Source organism: Gossypium arboreum, chromosome 8, assembly GCF_025698485.1.
Source record: "Gossypium arboreum isolate Shixiya-1 chromosome 8, ASM2569848v2, whole genome shotgun sequence".
Taxonomy (NCBI): domain Eukaryota; kingdom Viridiplantae; phylum Streptophyta; class Magnoliopsida; order Malvales; family Malvaceae; genus Gossypium; species Gossypium arboreum.
This window is the reverse complement of record NC_069077.1, coordinates 8,069,173-8,086,358: the sequence shown is the minus strand read 5'-3', so window position 1 is coordinate 8,086,358 and position 17,186 is coordinate 8,069,173. Positions and strand designations below refer to the sequence as shown.

Sequence of the window (17,186 nt, the reverse complement as noted above, 5' to 3'; positions counted from 1 at the left end):
GTTGTAAGTCCCTATATTTGGATAAAATTTGAGATTTAATCATTATACTTAAAAAGTTAAAAATTAAATCCTTCTTGTTAAGAGTGAGTAGGCTCCTTTGGGAGAAGTCTTTGAAGTGTAAATCCTTCTTGTTAAAAGTGAGTAGGCTCCTTTGGGAGAAGTCTTTGAAGTGTCGTTTGCTGGTCAACCGACCGAACTTCCAACAACTAAAGGTATTGTCCTTAGCCTCCGCGGAAAGTTGTGTATGGTAGTGACCATTTAACCCTTAGGTTGGTGGTTCTAATCATCTCGCGCTCAAGTAGATAAATTATTATTCGCACGTCCTATACTAACACTTCTCTCAAGTCTTGCAAGTCATATCTCCACCAACCAAGGGGGTGAGGCACCTTTCTTTGTGAATCATACACAGCTTTTTGCGAAGGATAGAGACTAAACCCTGATACGAGGAAAATACCTTTGGTTGTTGGAGGTTCGATTGGCTACTCGATGGACAACACTTCGAAGACTACCCTCAACACACAAGGTTTTTTTATTTAATTATATCAGTCCAATTATTAGAATCGCTAGTGTTTTTTATCCAAATTTGTTAACTTAAAATTTTGATTATACTGTCCTCATATAATTAACAGAAAATAATCTCTAATTTTATACAAGTACGTACAATGACTAACAACAAGTTTTAATTTTTATTTTATTTTTTTATAGAACTATTCATAATCCCTTTTCAACTCTTAATTAAATAGGAAGATAAATGCATTTCAGTGCGTTCAAACCCATGTCTTCTTACACTGACGATAATATTAATACCAACTGAGTTAAAACTCATTCCATTTTTCTTTTTAATTTATTAAGTAAGAAAAAATGAAGAAAGAACCAAGGCAATGATCGCACTTGTCGTTTTCAAGGCCGTTTTTGTCATTTTCGATGTTGTAATTGTTGACACAAATTAGAGGTGGAGCATTGTTTAAGCTTACCCATTTTATTTAAACACTTAGATGGGGGGTCCCCTTTATCAATTAATTAATTAATTTTAGGCTTATGGAAACAATAGGTTAATTCGTTGTATCGAATTTTTTTTTACTGTTATTCGACCAGACAATCAAGCTTAACTTTTTGTATTTTTCTTAATATTTTTAATTATGCTAAAATTTAGAGTTGCAATAGAGAGACTACAGTCATTGAATTAAAATTGATAAAAGGACTAAATTTCAATTGTATAAATAGTACAGGGGCTTGAATCACATTATATATATTATAGCAATTTGAAGTTACAAAAAAAAAAATTATGTGGCGTGCTTATAATCAGCTGTTTATCATTGCATTATTCTACCATGTGTAATTATTTATCATATTTTAAAAAATTAATTAAAGGTAAGCTCTTTATTAATACATATTACCAAATTTGGAATAAAAAATTCTTTAGTAATCGTATTCATAATTATAAAATAATAAATTATATTTTTAATAAAAGATTTTGGTTTCAAAATTCCAAGAATCCCTACTCTTTAATTTTTTTTTAAAAAGTATTTTTATCAATTATATTTTATACAGATTAGATTAGAAATTAAAGTATTGCATCCGTTTTGTATAATAAAAATATTAAGTATATAGTAACTTTAAAACTCGTGACTTGCATCTACCCCTTAATAAGCCTAGAGAATATGGAAAATTAATTCTCGAGCTCAGATAAATACATTAAGAAATAATATATATATATATATATATTAGGCTATGTTTAATATAAAATTTGATTATAGGAATAAAAATTTTCAAATTATTAAAAATGTGCAAATCTAATAATTTAAATATAATAAATATTATTGTAGTATTTTTATTTGAATATATAGTTAATACAACACCCATAATTAACTATAATTTTTATTTGACTTTCTATTTTTTTTGTTAAATATCATCTTATATAAAGTTGTTAGTTGTTAGTTGTTGTTGAAATAATAAAATGGATTTGAGGTATTAAATTTCTCAGCGTTATGATATCTTTCAATTTCGAAACCCACTTTCCCGATACCTGTAATTATGTGTAGCACACTAATTCCTACTGTTTTATTACTTTATTTTACACTATCTACAAGTGAAATGTAGATGGAGTAGAAAATATACACGAGCAATATAATAAATGTATTAGATTTCTTTTTAGGAATTTTCCTTTGTATGGAATCACACCATTTTTAACTTTTTTATAAGTTTTAGTAGATTTTGGTATGAAATCGAAAAAAAGAAGTGAGAACTTGATGTTGATTGAAAACATTGTTGGTCGAAGATGATGTCGCGCATGATGGTTTATGGCAGTGGTTGCTTTTTTGAGAAAAGGAAGAAGTGTAGAAAAAAATAAGGAGTTTTTTAAAGAAAGAAAAAAAAAAGTGAAAATGGAAAAATGTAGACGATTCAAAGTCATTAAAGGCTTGATTAATGATAAAACTTCATGTAAGAGTAGATTTCGGAATCTAAATTTTGAGTTAACTTTATTTTAGATAATATGTTTTTACTCGGACATGAAATTTTAAAATTGAATTAATGTCACATTAGCATGATTTAAAAAAATTATATTATCTAACTTTAATGGGATTAACCATCAATGCTATCAATTTATAACAACTAATAACATTATAAACAAAAATAAAAGACCAAATCATACCAAATAAAAGTAAAAATTAAATTTTGAAATTTAACATAATAGAAGGACTAAAACTAGAATTAGACCGAAATAAGTTTATCTGAATTTATCAAAATTTTAGTCTTATTAAATAATTCATCCTTGATTTTTTTTTTAAAGAAATTTTATTTTTTAATAATTTCTCTGGTAGTCTCCAACTCCAACTTTTTTTTTCCAAAGCTCCTTCCACAATATTGTGACTAATGTCTGCCACGTAGGCAAAAAAAACCAATTATTCTGCCATGTCACTATAGATGCCCGCCGCCGTGCGTCATTTGACTCACGTGCGTAATTCTTTTCTTCTTTTTTTTCTTCTTGTTCAATATTTTTCTCTAACTGGTATATAAACAGAGTCCGGTCGTTGAAAAATGTCGTGAGACCAAACAAAAAAAAAAAAACAGTTCGCTACCACTTCCCGCTTAGAGACAACTAAAGCAAATACCATGGACGAGTCTTCTTTCTTTCAATACTCAACGACATCGGAAGTCTCGCCTGAGTCGTCATTTTGCTCGCCGGAGCCGTACAGTTCCGTTTTCTTCAACTTCAACGACGCAGAAGAACTGCTTTGGATGGATTTATTGGCTGAAGGCGGGCGACCCAAACCGGAACCCGAAGAGGTTACTTCCGAGGTTAAACAACCCGAACCGGAGCCCAAAGGGGAACGGAATTACAGAGGGGTAAGGAAGAGGCCGTGGGGGAAATACGCAGCGGAGATAAGGGACTCAACGAGGAACGGCGTTAGGGTATGGATAGGAACATTCGACAGTGCCGAAGAAGCTGCTTTAGCTTACGACCAAGCGGCGTTCGCTATGAAAGGAGCGTTGGCTACACTCAATTTTCCGATGGAAGTCGTTAAGGAATCGCTTGAAGAAATGAAGTATCGGTGCGAAGAAGGTTGTTCACCTGTCGTGGCTTTGAAGAAGAGGCATTACTTAAGGAAAAGATCATCGTCGTCGTCGTCGACGGTGAAGAACAAGAGAAATAAACGGAACGAGGTGGTCGGACAACAACAACAACAACAACGGAACCTGGTGGTGTTTGAGGATTTAGGAGCTGATTACTTGGAACAGCTTCTTAGTTCGTGTTGAAAACGGTGTCGACGACGATGGGGTCGTGGTATTTTTTTTTTAATCTCAATATTTTGATTCCATTTCAGATTTTCTTTTTGTTGATTTCATTCAATCTTAGTGCAGTCCCATTTTTTCCTTTAGGGGGGCTGATTTCGATCGGGGCTGTTAAATCTTGTTCCATAGTATATCTGATTCTGGTTTGTTTTTTGTAAAGTTGATCTTAAAAAAGAAGAAAAATAAAATTGCATTTTGTTACATTTTTGTATATTTTAATATTTCCGACATGAAATTATCCTCTTCTGGTGGTCGCGTATATATTTTTCTCATCCATTTAAATATTTAATTTAGTATTAAAATTAAAGGACAAAAAGAGCTCGTTTACTAAATTAAAAGTTGAAGTTAGGATAAGTAATGGAATAAAGTAATCTTAAATATCAAATTAAAATTTTTTAAATAATAAACTGAATATTAAAATTAAATTCAAATATTAATTTAAACATTAAAGGTAAACTTAAAAACAAATAATATATTTTTTAGAATAAACCCGACTTAATAAGAGAAATTTATCGATTTTTATACCCAAATCGTGATTATTTAAATCGAATCAATGAAACAAAGAATTTATTTAGAAAATCGTATCAAATCAATTAAATCAATGATTAAACTAATTTTTTAATATTCATAAATTTTGATAATTTATTTAATCCAACTTATGATACTAAAGAGCTTCACCCAAATATATTTGGATTATTTATAGACGCATCATCATACCCCGCGTATAAATGGCGCAATACTGTTGGCTGGAAGATTACGATCGTACTGACAATTTCGCAAATTTCGCAACTTTTTAAAACTTTGAAATCGGATTCTATATTTTTTTCCTTTCGACCTTTTAAATTTCGAAAGGGATCCGATCCGGTTCTCCAAAAGGTCCTTCCATCATAAAAAAGATTTGGGGAAAGCTCCACTTTAGGTTTTTTTTAGGGTTCTAAAATTATCTCAACGATTTCGCGCGAAAATATGGATTACGATGGTAGCCGTTACGATCCCCATTGTCTTTTCAATCTATTTTTTTTTTATTTTCATTGCCCTTTTTGTTATTATTAATGGATTGAAACCTTTGTTTTGTTTTTTTTAGGTCAAAGAGGATCAGCAACACCGTCAACAATGTTGGCTTCTCTGCTTAATAAAAGAGCTAAGCTTCAAGAAGAGCTACGAAGCATCGAAAGACAAGTAGTGATTTCATCATTTTTCTCCTCGTTCTTCTTTTTTCCTCCCGATTTGATTCGATTTTGTTTTTTTTTTTTTTTTAAGTTTCCTGTTTTTAAATGCAGGTATATGATATGGAAACAAGTTATTTGCAGGATCCAAGCCAATGTGGTCACGTTTTGAAAGGTTTCGAGGGATTCCTCTCTTCATCGAAGAATACTGCGCTGTATGGATTGCCTGTTCTAACACTCTTTTCCTTAGTTTATTTCTTCATGGAATGTAGAGCTGCTTGTTCATATATCCTTATAACGTTTAGTATTCTATCTTAAACACAAATTATTGAATGTGTCGAAAATCAACACGAATACGATTCTCGTGTTAAATGTGTTGTGCTAATTGTATTCAGATGTCTTGTATTTCTCATATTGTGTCCAAAATTGCCTGTTTTGTTCAATTTTATATATATTCAGGGTTTATTTAGGGGAAAAAAACATGATTTGTAAGTGTAGATTTCATTAGATGCATGCTCAAGGACACTGCGGCTTAGCTCATTTTTTAAAGTTCTAAAAGTTCCAATGCAAATTTATCTTATGGATTTGTATATTGAATATGAACTATGTATTGAACTTGTCTTGCAGCCTGAAGCGGTCCAGGAAGTTTCAGCCGGAAGATAGGCTATTCTCGTTGTCTTCTGTCACTTCACCCGCGGTGTGTGTTCTTGTTTACTTGCATTTCTACTATTTGTCATGTCAAATGAAGTAAGATAGGAAATTGGTTTCGTCAAATGCCAACACTGAACTATTGTTCTGTTATATAGAGTTGCAGATGGGGTTTGTTTTGCTTTGATTATGTGTTACTATTGCTGCATATAAAAGCACCATAGTTTATATGCCTTCATAAACCAATCCTTTCTCACACTCCTCAACTATATACATCAAAATTAATATATTGCTGTCCACTCTATAGAAGATCCTGCTAAATGTTTCCACAACGGCATGAAAGATGAATTTCTCAGTATGGTAGTTTTTTAGTGTTTACTGCAGCTATTTTTCCTTAAAAGTAATTGAATGGCTTGAATGGATAAATAATATGGTGTCCCCATCATGAGCAAGTTTTTCCGACTGATTTTTGTTCTGCCATTGTTTCTTTCAGGCTGAAGAGGTTGCCGCCGGTAGAGATGGTGAGTCTATAATATGCAAATGCATCAACAGATTTCCTTTCTTGATGTTTCATTGGTTGTTATTCCTTTGTGTTTAGCAGATGGGAAGTCGTACTACGGTGTGGGTCGGTCTAAGGGTGGAGGTTACTTTGCCAATGGGCAGTAAGTGCATTAATTCTTTAAAGAATTTACTTTAATCCGAAATTCTAAACCCGAAATGATCTAAAACTCATGTCTCGTGTTTTTTCTTTTTTTTACAGAGGAAAGCCAAAGAAGGGAAGAGTTAGAGAAGCCAAGAGAATAAGACACTCTAGTGAACCAGATTTTGACTATGATGATGATCCTGATGTCACATTTTGAAACCTCTTTTATCTGATGAAATGCTTCTTGGCCTTTCCCTCGAGCTTTTAACTTGTTCGTTTTGAAACGATCATTAATGGCGGATGTTATTTTCAGGATTTTGAAGTTTACGTTTTCATGGTGCTCAAACTGAATCATGGGGTACATATGGTTTCAATGTTGAATGGCAATGTAAATCAACTTTGTACAGTTGAAAGCTTCGGACCAAGTTTCAGGCAACAAGTTTCTTCTCTTGTTTCATTTTAGCAGTATTATTACCATTTCAACAAGGTAGTATTTTCAAGTTAAAGTGGTTTTGAATTTGAAAATTTTAAGTTTGATTTTTATTTATTTATCAAGTTTAGATTCAAATTGGTCTATCAAGTTTAAGTGATTAACTTTTTATGATAAAATGAAATGAATAAAAAATTCCATCGTCCACGGTAGGCATGCTTAGTTTCATCATTCGCTCCGTTGTGATGTGTAATTTTGAAAAGTACTATCATATCCGTAGAAGTGGATACATCCATTTTTTACCATTCTACTTTTTGCTATTAATATCTTCAATGTTTTTAAAATTGAGTAAATTCCATTCTTAATTTTTCATAAAATATATTAATTTCTTTTATAATATATCAATTACATTTTTATCATTTTAATAATTGAATATATAATAGACTCCACTATTGGAAAAAAACCACACTTACCACATTCAGCGTCTATTTTTCAAAAATTAAAATCCAATCTGTTGGAAATCGATTGAAAAATTCAGAAAATAAAATTCACTCCATTCAATTCAAATCAAATCAAATCATTTAGCCATCCATTGAATATCCAAATTCGGATAAAAGTAAACAAATTGCAGTAACTAAGGAGCCATTGAATTTAAATGATAAGATTTGTTGATGAAGTGCTAAATTCATCAATGAAGAGGAACATCATACATTGAACTGCAATTCACAATTTCAGGTAAACCTGATCTTAAACATAAATGAACATGAACATGAACATGAACATGCTTTGGTAACAATTCCTTTTATTTGCTGAAAATAATAAATAAAAAATTCATTTCATCAGCTAAAATCTCCCTGGTGAAGAAACTAACAAAACCCAGAGAGGATCATATCATCGGAAAAAATATTATCAAGGGGTCAAATATTACAATATCCATCTATAAGAGGACATCGGCATAAAATCGAGCTTTTAGATGAGGGCTTGTATACCAATTTGTTGCATTTCTCTAAGCTTCCATATTGGATAAAGAGCACCCTCTCCAAGTTCTTCTACATCCACTTGTTGCATGGCCCATGCATAATACACCGTGTGAATTGTATCCTAGTAAAAAAAAAAAGACAGTTTTATGATAAATAAAAGATCAAAATGTATTTTTCTTTCTTTTTTCGATCAATACAATATTAAGGGTGGACAGGGCGAAGCCAAAAAAATTTTCTGGGGGTCAAAATTAAGTAACATATATATTTAATTTTATGAGAGAACTAATCATTTTAATAGCTTATATATTTATAATTCTTTAAAGAACTAAATCAAGATTTTATTATTTTTTGGGGAGCAAAATGCAATTTTGCTATAAACTAGTTTAAATATTTCATAAATTTTAAAGGGGCAAAAATAAGATTTCACATTCTCTAGCACCACTTTTGGGCTGGAGAATGCTAAATGTCCTTAAACTTTGGTCCAGATTCTAAACTGATCCTCAAACTTCAAAACGTACATACTAATTGCGTCCTCAAAATATTAGAGACTATTTCTTTTTTGATAGTCAGATCCATAACGGTACACATTTAAACATTGATCCATGTATTTTAAATATGCTCCATGTCAATACCAACTTAACATTTAACGACCAAGCTGACAGAAAGACTTGCTTGGAAGTTTCAGGGACCAATTTAGAATCTAAGCCATAGTTTGGGAACCATCTAGTTCAATTAAAAGTATGACAAGCGGAAAAACAACTTTTCATTTACCTTTCCACCTTCTGTTATTTTGCCCTCTCTATTTCGTACACAATATATTTGTTGCGTTTGAAACTGCGAACATCAAAACGAGAAAAGGCCATCAGCATCAGCTTTAAAAACTTTTAAGAAACTCAAATTGATTAAGAAATCAAAGAAGCAAAAGAAGAAAAACTCGAACCGCCACTATGATAATAGGGGAAGTCCCCATCATTTTGGTCTCTCTAACTTCTACATCTGATATATGTAGAATCTGCAACAAAAAGTGAAGGCCTGAATTAGTAACAGCGCTTCATATCAAGTATCTAAGTGAACACAAGATTTAGAACCCGATCATCCCAACTTACCTTGTTATCGAAAAATATACCATGGCTCTGATAAGCAATATGCTCCGCTTTGCACCTGTCAATAACTTCAGGACTACAATACTTTTTCAAAGTTTCAACATCTCCCTGCATGTATAAAGTATTTATATATATATTAGAGAAAGCCACTATCCGAGACATTATTTTTTTTGGAAAATATAAAACTGTATAACATAAAGCCAGGAAAACCCCTTACTTTTATATAAGCATTCAGGACTGGTCTGATTGCTTCTTGAACTTCAGCTACAAACTCTGGCAAAGAAAATGACCTATATTCCATGCCCCAAAGAAGGTTGTAAAGAAATGGAACATAAAGTACTGAAGCATAAACAAAAGGAGAGGTGACCATACGGATCTCGTCGGCGTATTTCTTTGTATGATGCTGCAGCATCTGTTTCTTGAAAGATACTCTCGTTTATACTGTCAAAACATGTTATGGGATCAGCATACAAAAAGACTGCATCAATAACTTCCTAATTTGTAAGTTGAAAGATTACTAGAAAAGTAGAAGCGGAAAAGTATAGCATACTCCTGAATTTTGTGAACAATGGGGTTATCACTGGTCTCCCATCTTTCACGCATATCTTCTGCAATCTGCCAATGCAGCCATATAATAATTTCAAACAGTTCAATGGAAGGTTAGGGTATATAACTTTTCCTGGATTTCACGAATCAAGACAGTACAGTATAGGAAAATATATAGAGCATGCATCAAAACCGAAATAAATAGCAATAGGATGGAAACTTACCTCTTGGCCCTTCGTCACAACGGGTTCACTCATCCCGCTAACACGCTTGAATAATGGATGACCTTGCATCTATACAGAAGAAAACAAAGTTTGTTCAAATAAGAAGAAGAAAAACTTAAGTGATATTCAAGTAAAACTCAACACCTACAATAAACTTACTTTCTCTTTGAACGCCTCCCACTTTTTACTCCAAGGGGATTGCTTAGATGGCAAAACAACAATATCAGTTCTTGTACTTCTTTCACCTGTCGATGAAGGAGGTGGGGTATACTCCAGGTGTTTTCTCTTACTCGGATTACCACTTAACTCATCCTTAACAATGTCATAACCCTTCTTTGCTAAATCGACAACCTTTGCTTCCTTTAACTTTTGGAAAGCTGAAGAAACCTTTGGAGAAGACATGCGAGACTTAAATTTTCCAAATACAGTTTCCGTGGCATCACTCGTTCCAGGTTGCTGGTCATTTTGTTCTTTGGATGATGTTGTGCCTTCATCTTTTGCATCAGCACCCTGCTGAGCTGAAGTATCGGACTGTGAAAACTCTTCCTTTCCAATCCCAAAAGTTCCCTTAACCTAAGTCAGTGATATCGAATAACTTAATAAAAGCGGTCACGGACATAATATGTAGGTCAAATAGCTTGCTTTAAAAAAAAAATATACCTCCTCTTTGGCAGCTGAAATCTTCTCTTTCACATTGGCAGAAACCTACTACCAACACAATACCAATCAAATATGAATTATGTATCACTAACGTAACAAAAAAGCTCCATCAAAAGCTTCACATTTTAAACAAACAGAACATTTTTCACATCACACAACCAGGATAAAAATTACAATAAAACACTAATTTTATGTAGCAACAAGAATGCTGGTAAAAGTACCATGAAGGCTCCTCTAGTAGGAGTCAGATAGCAATTTGTCCCTTCTACCCAAAAAAATGGGCAAATTAGTCTCTGTAGGTTAGATTAAAGAGCAAATTGATCCTTTCTATTAAAAATTTCATCCATTTGTACCGTTAAAAATTGGAGTGGCTGATGGAATAACCATATAGTGACACATCATGCGTACCTCATGTCTGTTGAGGTATAGGGGCCAGTTTTTAACAATAGAAATTGATAATAAAAAAACCAATTTGCTCTTTAGTCTAACTTACAAAGACAAATTTGCCTAATTTTTGAGTAGAGGGGGCAAAATGAAATCCAACTCCTAGTATAGAGGCCTCCATGGTATTTTTACACAAGAATGCGAGATATGATTCTAGTCATATTGTTCCACATAACGACCAATATAGAATCCAAATTACCAAAACCCTGGCTTAATCATCATAATGTAACACACACTTATATATTTACAAAATAGTGCGATATAAAATCTAATTGAGGTCGCTTTTCAATAATCATCCTTAGCTATGGTCAAATTCTAGCATATTAACTCCACAAAATGAATTGTATACAGAACACACAATTAAAAGCTACATATAATTTATGGGTACTAAGAAATTCAGATAAACATGCATTACAAAGAAATGCGACTCGGAAAAGAAACATAACAGATGCATAACATATTGTCATTATAAATTAGTTTAAGTAAACAATGAAGAGAAGATAAATCTAAAACCCCAACCTTTTTAGCTGTAGCTTCGGCCCCTGTCCACACACCATCAACCTGTTTGTAAAGCTGCTCGGTTGTCTGCTTCGTTCTGCATTCGCCATTTCACCATGTCAGGCCAATCCCCTTGACATACAAGGGTATGTCTCAGCCTATTAACCCTAACAATGCTAATATTTACAACTAAAACATAACGTGGTTACTTCAATACAAGAGAAAAATTACCTAACTTTCAGCTCTTCCGCTTTCCCTTTTAGCTCCTCAACTGATTGCTTAAAATCCTGATTTCTACAATATGATGCAACCCCGTCAAAATAAAGATAAAAAAGACTTATTCTTAATCCTTTCTCAAAATGAAGCAATATATAATTAGCTTCAAATACCTGTTAGCTTCGCCTTTAATTTTCTTGGAGAATTCATTGAAGACACTGAACTGTCGATTTCTCGAATACCCTTTTCCAGATAGCAATCTTAATCTTACATTCGAACCCTAAAATACGAAAACCCCACCAAACAAAATAAAATATGGGAAAAAATTTAGGCAGAAATTTAAACTCTGTACCTGTTGAGACGTAAGGCGTTGAAAAAGGGGCTGTCTTGCAATGAGAAAATCACGAACCAGTTTCCTACTAGCCATAATTAACCAAATTTTTTTGAGAAAAACGTTCTAGGGTGTTTGTTCTTTTACAAATACATTTGAATGTGGTATAAAATTCGGATTTTTTTTCCAAAAATATGGGTAACCAAGGAGACTTCGATTAATTTTTATGTTAATGAAACTTTGGGGATTGTTCGGTTAATGAAATTAACTAAATTTTTCTTTGGAACTTTCCCTGGAAAAAAAGAACGATGGAATCAAGTGGCGCCTGTTGGTTAAAGAATAAAGTTTTGTTCTTTGATATGAAAGATGGGTTAAAAGATTAGGGTTTTCGTTGCCCATGTTAGGTGTGTGAAATTACTTGAAAGGACCCTCTTGAAGGTTTAAGAAAAAGTTAAAATCTGCTCAAAGGTCACTGTAGTTTTTGCACATTTAAAATTTAATCCCTCTATTTTAAAACAACATTGTTTTTAGTTTTTTTATTTATTTAATAACTTAGCACCTAATCCGAAACAGCATTCAATTAAACCCTTAATAAAATATAGGATAAACTACATCCAATGTCACTAAACTATTAGTAAATTTACGTTTTGATCACTTAACTTTAAAAAGTTATAAAATAGTTATTAAACTATTTAAATATTTTCATTTAAGTCACTATACCATTAAAATTATTGTTGTAGTACACCCTTCTCATTCCCACCATCTATACCAATCGAAAACTTTCCTTCCACTTCTCATCTACAATCCCAGATTTTTTTCATGAAACAGTTTTGAAAGACATGAATATGAAAACTAAAATCCAAATAGTTTTCTTCTCTGATCTAACATTGACCATCAGATCAATTTGGATCTAAAGTATGCAATTATACTCATTGATGGGTATTGATTTACCGTATTGAACTTCGAATCATAGTTGGATCTAGCTAACTAAACTTTAAAAAAATAAAAAATTAACAATCTAATGATTTAAATAAAAACTTTTGAATAATTTACTATTTTAAAACTTTTTAAGATTGAGTAACCAAATCATAAACTTACTAATAGTTTTTTTACCTTCCTTGGTTGTAGTGAAATGCAAAAATGGATAATGAATTGGGCCGTTTTAATATTTTCTTATGGGGCCCGGCAGCCTCTTAAACCCTTGATCCAAAATTGCCCATAAACAAAATGACAAATTACCGAATGAGTCCCTTATCAATGTCTCTCCGCTTATATATCATTTTATCAAACAAAAAAAAAAAAAACAGAAAACCCTGCGAAAAAGAATGCAAAACCGCCACAACGCTTTGTTTTGAAGCTTCACTCATGTCGCATGCACTTCATCTCGTCCCCAATAACATTCCTGGTAAAAATTCTCTCCTCCTTCTGTATTTATTTCTTTTGAGGTGTGTGGTTTTGCTTTTTGTTTGGTTACTAAGAAAATGAAATGAAATTGAAGGAAATGTTTGTTCTACTCGAGGTTGAGGGCTATGATGATTGTTTTTATGAACACCCCATTTTTTGTTAACGGGTGTTTTTCATTTTGAATTTATTTTAATTGGTACTTTTTTTTTTTGATTCAATAGTCTTATCCTCAGATTATTTTGACTGTTCGTTCTGGATTCTATGAAAGGGTTTGATGTTAGTCCAGGATGGTATGTTAAATTTGTTTAGATCTGTATTTTTGTGGTTTGGGAAGTTGCTTAATTTTTTTTTTTTGTTATTTTCTAATTGCACTTTGGAAAGAGAAAAAATATTGAATTTATGCTTTTGATTTTGAGTAAGATTGCATTTTGCCCCTTCACTAAAAAAAAAAGGGCAAATTAGCCCTTTACTTGGATCAAAGAGCAAATGGTCCTTTGTGTTAAACATTTAATCCATTTCTATTATTAAAAACCAGTATGGCTGATGAAATAACCAGTCAATTACATGTGGCGTGACACATAAGGACCAGTTTTCAATAGAATTTTTAATACAAGGATCAGTTTGCTCTTTGATCTCACATACAGGGACTAATTTGCTTTTTTAGTAGAGGGGGCAAATGCAATCCGGTTCCTAATATAAGGGCCTCTATGGTACTTTAACATGTTGAAGAAGGGAAAACTAAGTTGATTAAACTTGGCTTGGGTGGATGTCAAATATGAGTATATGTTCTACACGTGAGCATGCTTTGGTTGATTTGAAAGTTCATTTTCATCTTTTCCTGTTTAAATTGTTTGCAACTCTGTGGGTTTTACCCAAGGTAGTTCATGGTTCAGATTGTTGGTTTGTGATTCATATTTTGTTGTTTTTAGTTATTTGGATTTTTGGAATGTGATTTATGGGTAAAGAATTTTACCCGAAGATAATATTGCTTCTTAAATGGTTATTTTCTTTACTTTGGCTAACTCAGTACTGAACTGTTGTAGGTTATGGACCGACAGACTGCCGATATCTCTCCTACTCGGGCATTTCCGGAAGAGCAGTGACTCTATCTCCTTGCTCTTCACATAGTGACCACAAAATTTGTACACAGGTGAATGTTAGATCTTTGAAATGTAGTTCGAGGGGAATAATATCTTTTGTATGCAGAGCAGGTCCTGGTGGCCATAGGAGAAACCCTGACTTCTCGAGGCAAAGACCTGGGTATCGAGGGAAGAATAGACAAAATGAAGACCGGGAGAACTTTGAAAATCTAGATGAATCCGAAATGATATCTTCAAAAAATGGGCCGTTGCTTTCCCTTTCTGGTTCCACAAAATTTCAAGCCACTGCTGCCCCAGGTCCAAGAGAGAAGGAGATTGTGGAGCTTTTTAGGAAAGTCCAAGCTAAACTTCGAGAAAGAACTGCTGCTAAAGAAGATAAGAAAGCCGAAGCCTCACAAGGAAAGGGCAAAGAGAGTGAAACAGTTGATTCTCTCCTTAAGTTATTGAGGAAACACTCGGTCGAACAAGGTAAGAAAAAGAACAGCAATGGCAGCAGCAGAGACTTGAATTTAGATACTCCTGAAGTGAATGGCTCTTCGAATGAAGATAAAAGCTTTAGTTTCTTTGGTTCAAATGATAGAGTGAGGAGTGAGACGAAAGAATCCTATGCCCCTAGTTTAAGCAGACCAGCAACAAATTTCCGAAAGAAATCACCTGTTCCACAAATGAAATATCAGACACTTTATTCCGATGAGGAGATGGTAAATTCCGTGACACATGTCAATTCTGATAGGAAGAGAAATTTGAGTTTGGCCAAGTCACATCCTGCTGTCAATGATGTGCCTGAATTAGAGGAAGAACTGGAGTCTGAATCCGATCCTGAGCTTGAATCCGAGTCAATCTATCAAGAATCTGACATGTTGGATGAGTTGTCAGAGGATGAATCTTCTGATGTTGATGAGGAGGACAGCGAACAGCATATTGAGCATGAGGATTTGAGTGCTTTGAAACTACCAGGACTCAGAGCACTTGCAAAATCTCGTGGGTTAAAGGGATTTTCCAAAATGAAAAAGAATGATTTGGTGGCAATACTTAGTAGCTCGAGCTAGTTAGTAATGAAGCTGAAAAACTAAAGATCACTTACATTTTGATGGTTGTGATATGTGAGATTCTCATTTTGTTTTTTCATGGCACTTATTTTGTGTTTATTATTAAATGTATAACTAACCTGCCGAAAATCCTTCCAAGAGGCGGGAAGCTATGGATGTTTCGATATAGTTTTGTCAGGTTACCCTTTTTACAGTTTTCCGCAAATCATTTGAGGAATCAATCTTCTTTTATTCTGTACTTAACATGTTTCACCAGTCAGGTGTCATTAAATTTTGTTCTAGTCGCATTATGATGTAGTTGAATTCTATTTTTCCCTCGGTTTCTTTCCTTAACGTTTTACCTGCAATCGAATGAAGCATTTAGTAAAATGTATAAGGAAGGTGCTGGCTATTTGCAAGAATGGGCCAAGCTACTCCATGTCACATTGTCTCAGCCTGACCCACTGAAAGCAAAGGAAAAGGTAGGCAGCTTAGTGTTTTTTTTCCTATTATTCTGTTAAAGTGCTCCTTTGAGTCCTTTCCTTGCATTGTCTGCTCCTGTATCTGGGATATCAATGCGATAAGTGAATTTCGTGTCATACTTAACCAGTTAAGTTGAATTGTGATTATATTGCATATATGTGTGATGAACTCTATGGAGGGGGTTCTATGACTTGTCCAACTATTTATAGGGACATCAAAAAGGCACAAGGTTTTCTTGCAAAACTCAGTAAACCTTAAAAGTTGTGTTTGCTTTTTACTTGCAGGTTTGATTACTGTTTAATATAAAGAAAATTTTCTTGTTGCACATAAGAAATTACATGGTACATATATATATGTATATGCGTGTATATATATTCACTGTTGCAGACACTACATCGGGCACGACATGAAAACTGATAAATGGGTCCTTTTGTAGTTATGTTTCATGCAGTCTTTTAGTTCTCCAGCTATATACATTAGCATTATGATATTTATAATTTGCCACTTGTTGATACAAATTTTGGGTTGACAGATTGGAGAATATTCACCCCTGAAGGGTAGATAGCTGTAAAGCCGAGGGGTTTCGGAAGTATGGTGAAAAAGTGGACGGGCTTGTAGCTTCTACAAGAAGATGAGGACTCTCTCCAATTTTTTCCACCTCCCACGGGAGAATCCCCATTTTTAGGATCTCATAAACACCATGGAGAACTCGTCTTTTTGGAGAAGCTACAAGCCCCCCTTTTTCACCATACTTCCAAGACCAGTCGGCCGTTTGGCTCTCCGCCCTTCCGAGGTGAACCATCTCCAAACTCTCAACCCAAAACTTGTATCAGCACTACTATAATTTTCTTTAATCTGCTGCATATGTTTCCTTAAAAGCTTGGCTTATTAAATGTAGGTTTTCATTTTGTTTTCTTCATTTAGTTTAACTAATAACGGATAGGTTCAATAGTTTGTGTAGATATGTGGGTAAAAGGTCCTTGTATTAGGAGTCAAATTGTATTTTGTCTCTCTATTAAAGAGAAGGGGTAAATTAGCCTCTGTAAGTTAGATCAAACTAATTTTTCTATTAAAAATTTTATCTATTTCTACTATCAAAAGTTATCTTTGTAACTTTCTGGTTATTTTTTCGGCCATGTCAATTTTTAATAGTAGAAATAGATGAATATTTTGACAAAAGGGATCGGTTTACACTTTGATCTAATGTTCAAGAACTAATTTGATTGTTTTTTGAGTAAAAAAAGCAAAATGGAATCTGACTCTTATAATCTGTTATAGGAACTTGCTAAAGGATATTTTATCTCAAATGTTTCCATTTTCTGTGCATTTTATTCTTAAATCGGTGGTTCCAAAAGCATTGAATGCCATTCATGGCACAAACCAAAAACAAAGTCGAAGCCTGCCTAAGGTTATTCCTTAAAGCCACACAACTTATTTCCTCTTTACATTTCCCACTGGTTCATAAACCCAAGGTAATTCCATGAACT

General features: G+C 33.4%; 4 protein-coding genes across 6 annotated transcripts; 3 read left to right on the top strand and 1 right to left on the bottom strand.

Annotated features, from left to right (window-relative positions):
* Positions 1-3,025: 3,025 nt before the first annotated feature.
* On the top strand, positions 3,026-15,508 carry LOC108470316 (rho-N domain-containing protein 1, chloroplastic-like). 2 transcript variants are annotated; one of them, XM_053031476.1, is made up of 3 exons: positions 3,026-3,072; positions 12,992-13,089; positions 14,132-15,508. In XM_053031476.1, the coding sequence occupies exons 2-3, from the start codon at positions 13,050-13,052 to the stop codon at positions 15,235-15,237; spliced, it is 1,146 nt and encodes a 381-aa protein (XP_052887436.1). In that variant the 5' UTR covers positions 3,026-3,072; positions 12,992-13,049; the 3' UTR covers positions 15,238-15,508. The 2 variants fall into 2 exon arrangements, with proteins under 2 accessions (XP_052887436.1, XP_017627108.2); XM_017771619.2 differs by lacking the exon at positions 3,026-3,072 and having other exon boundaries at positions 12,938-13,089.
* On the top strand, positions 3,081-3,996 carry LOC108469288 (ethylene-response factor C3-like). The gene has a single exon (XM_017770183.2). The coding sequence runs from the start codon at positions 3,115-3,117 to the stop codon at positions 3,757-3,759; it is 645 nt and encodes a 214-aa protein (XP_017625672.1). The 5' UTR covers positions 3,081-3,114; the 3' UTR covers positions 3,760-3,996.
* LOC108468879 (uncharacterized) lies at positions 4,468-6,820 on the top strand. Of its 2 annotated transcripts, none has more exons than XM_017769746.2 (7): positions 4,468-4,774; positions 4,880-4,974; positions 5,076-5,176; positions 5,589-5,658; positions 6,103-6,130; positions 6,211-6,271; positions 6,370-6,820. In XM_017769746.2, the coding sequence occupies exons 1-7, from the start codon at positions 4,762-4,764 to the stop codon at positions 6,467-6,469; spliced, it is 468 nt and encodes a 155-aa protein (XP_017625235.1). In that variant the 5' UTR covers positions 4,468-4,761; the 3' UTR covers positions 6,470-6,820. The 2 variants fall into 2 exon arrangements, with proteins under 2 accessions (XP_017625235.1, XP_017625234.1); XM_017769745.2 differs by having other exon boundaries at positions 6,208-6,271.
* On the bottom strand, positions 7,347-12,094 carry LOC108467636 (mitochondrial import inner membrane translocase subunit TIM44-2). Its single transcript, XM_017768345.2, has 14 exons — positions 11,706-12,094; positions 11,527-11,633; positions 11,369-11,431; positions 11,159-11,234; positions 10,196-10,240; positions 9,695-10,108; positions 9,536-9,604; positions 9,316-9,380; positions 9,138-9,206; positions 8,983-9,055; positions 8,769-8,873; positions 8,603-8,674; positions 8,434-8,496; positions 7,347-7,783 (listed from the first exon to the last, which is right to left on the bottom strand). Exons 1-14 carry the CDS (start codon positions 11,778-11,780, stop codon positions 7,652-7,654), a joined length of 1,428 nt encoding a protein of 475 aa, XP_017623834.1. The 5' UTR covers positions 11,781-12,094; the 3' UTR covers positions 7,347-7,651.
* Positions 15,509-17,186: the final 1,678 nt, after the last annotated feature.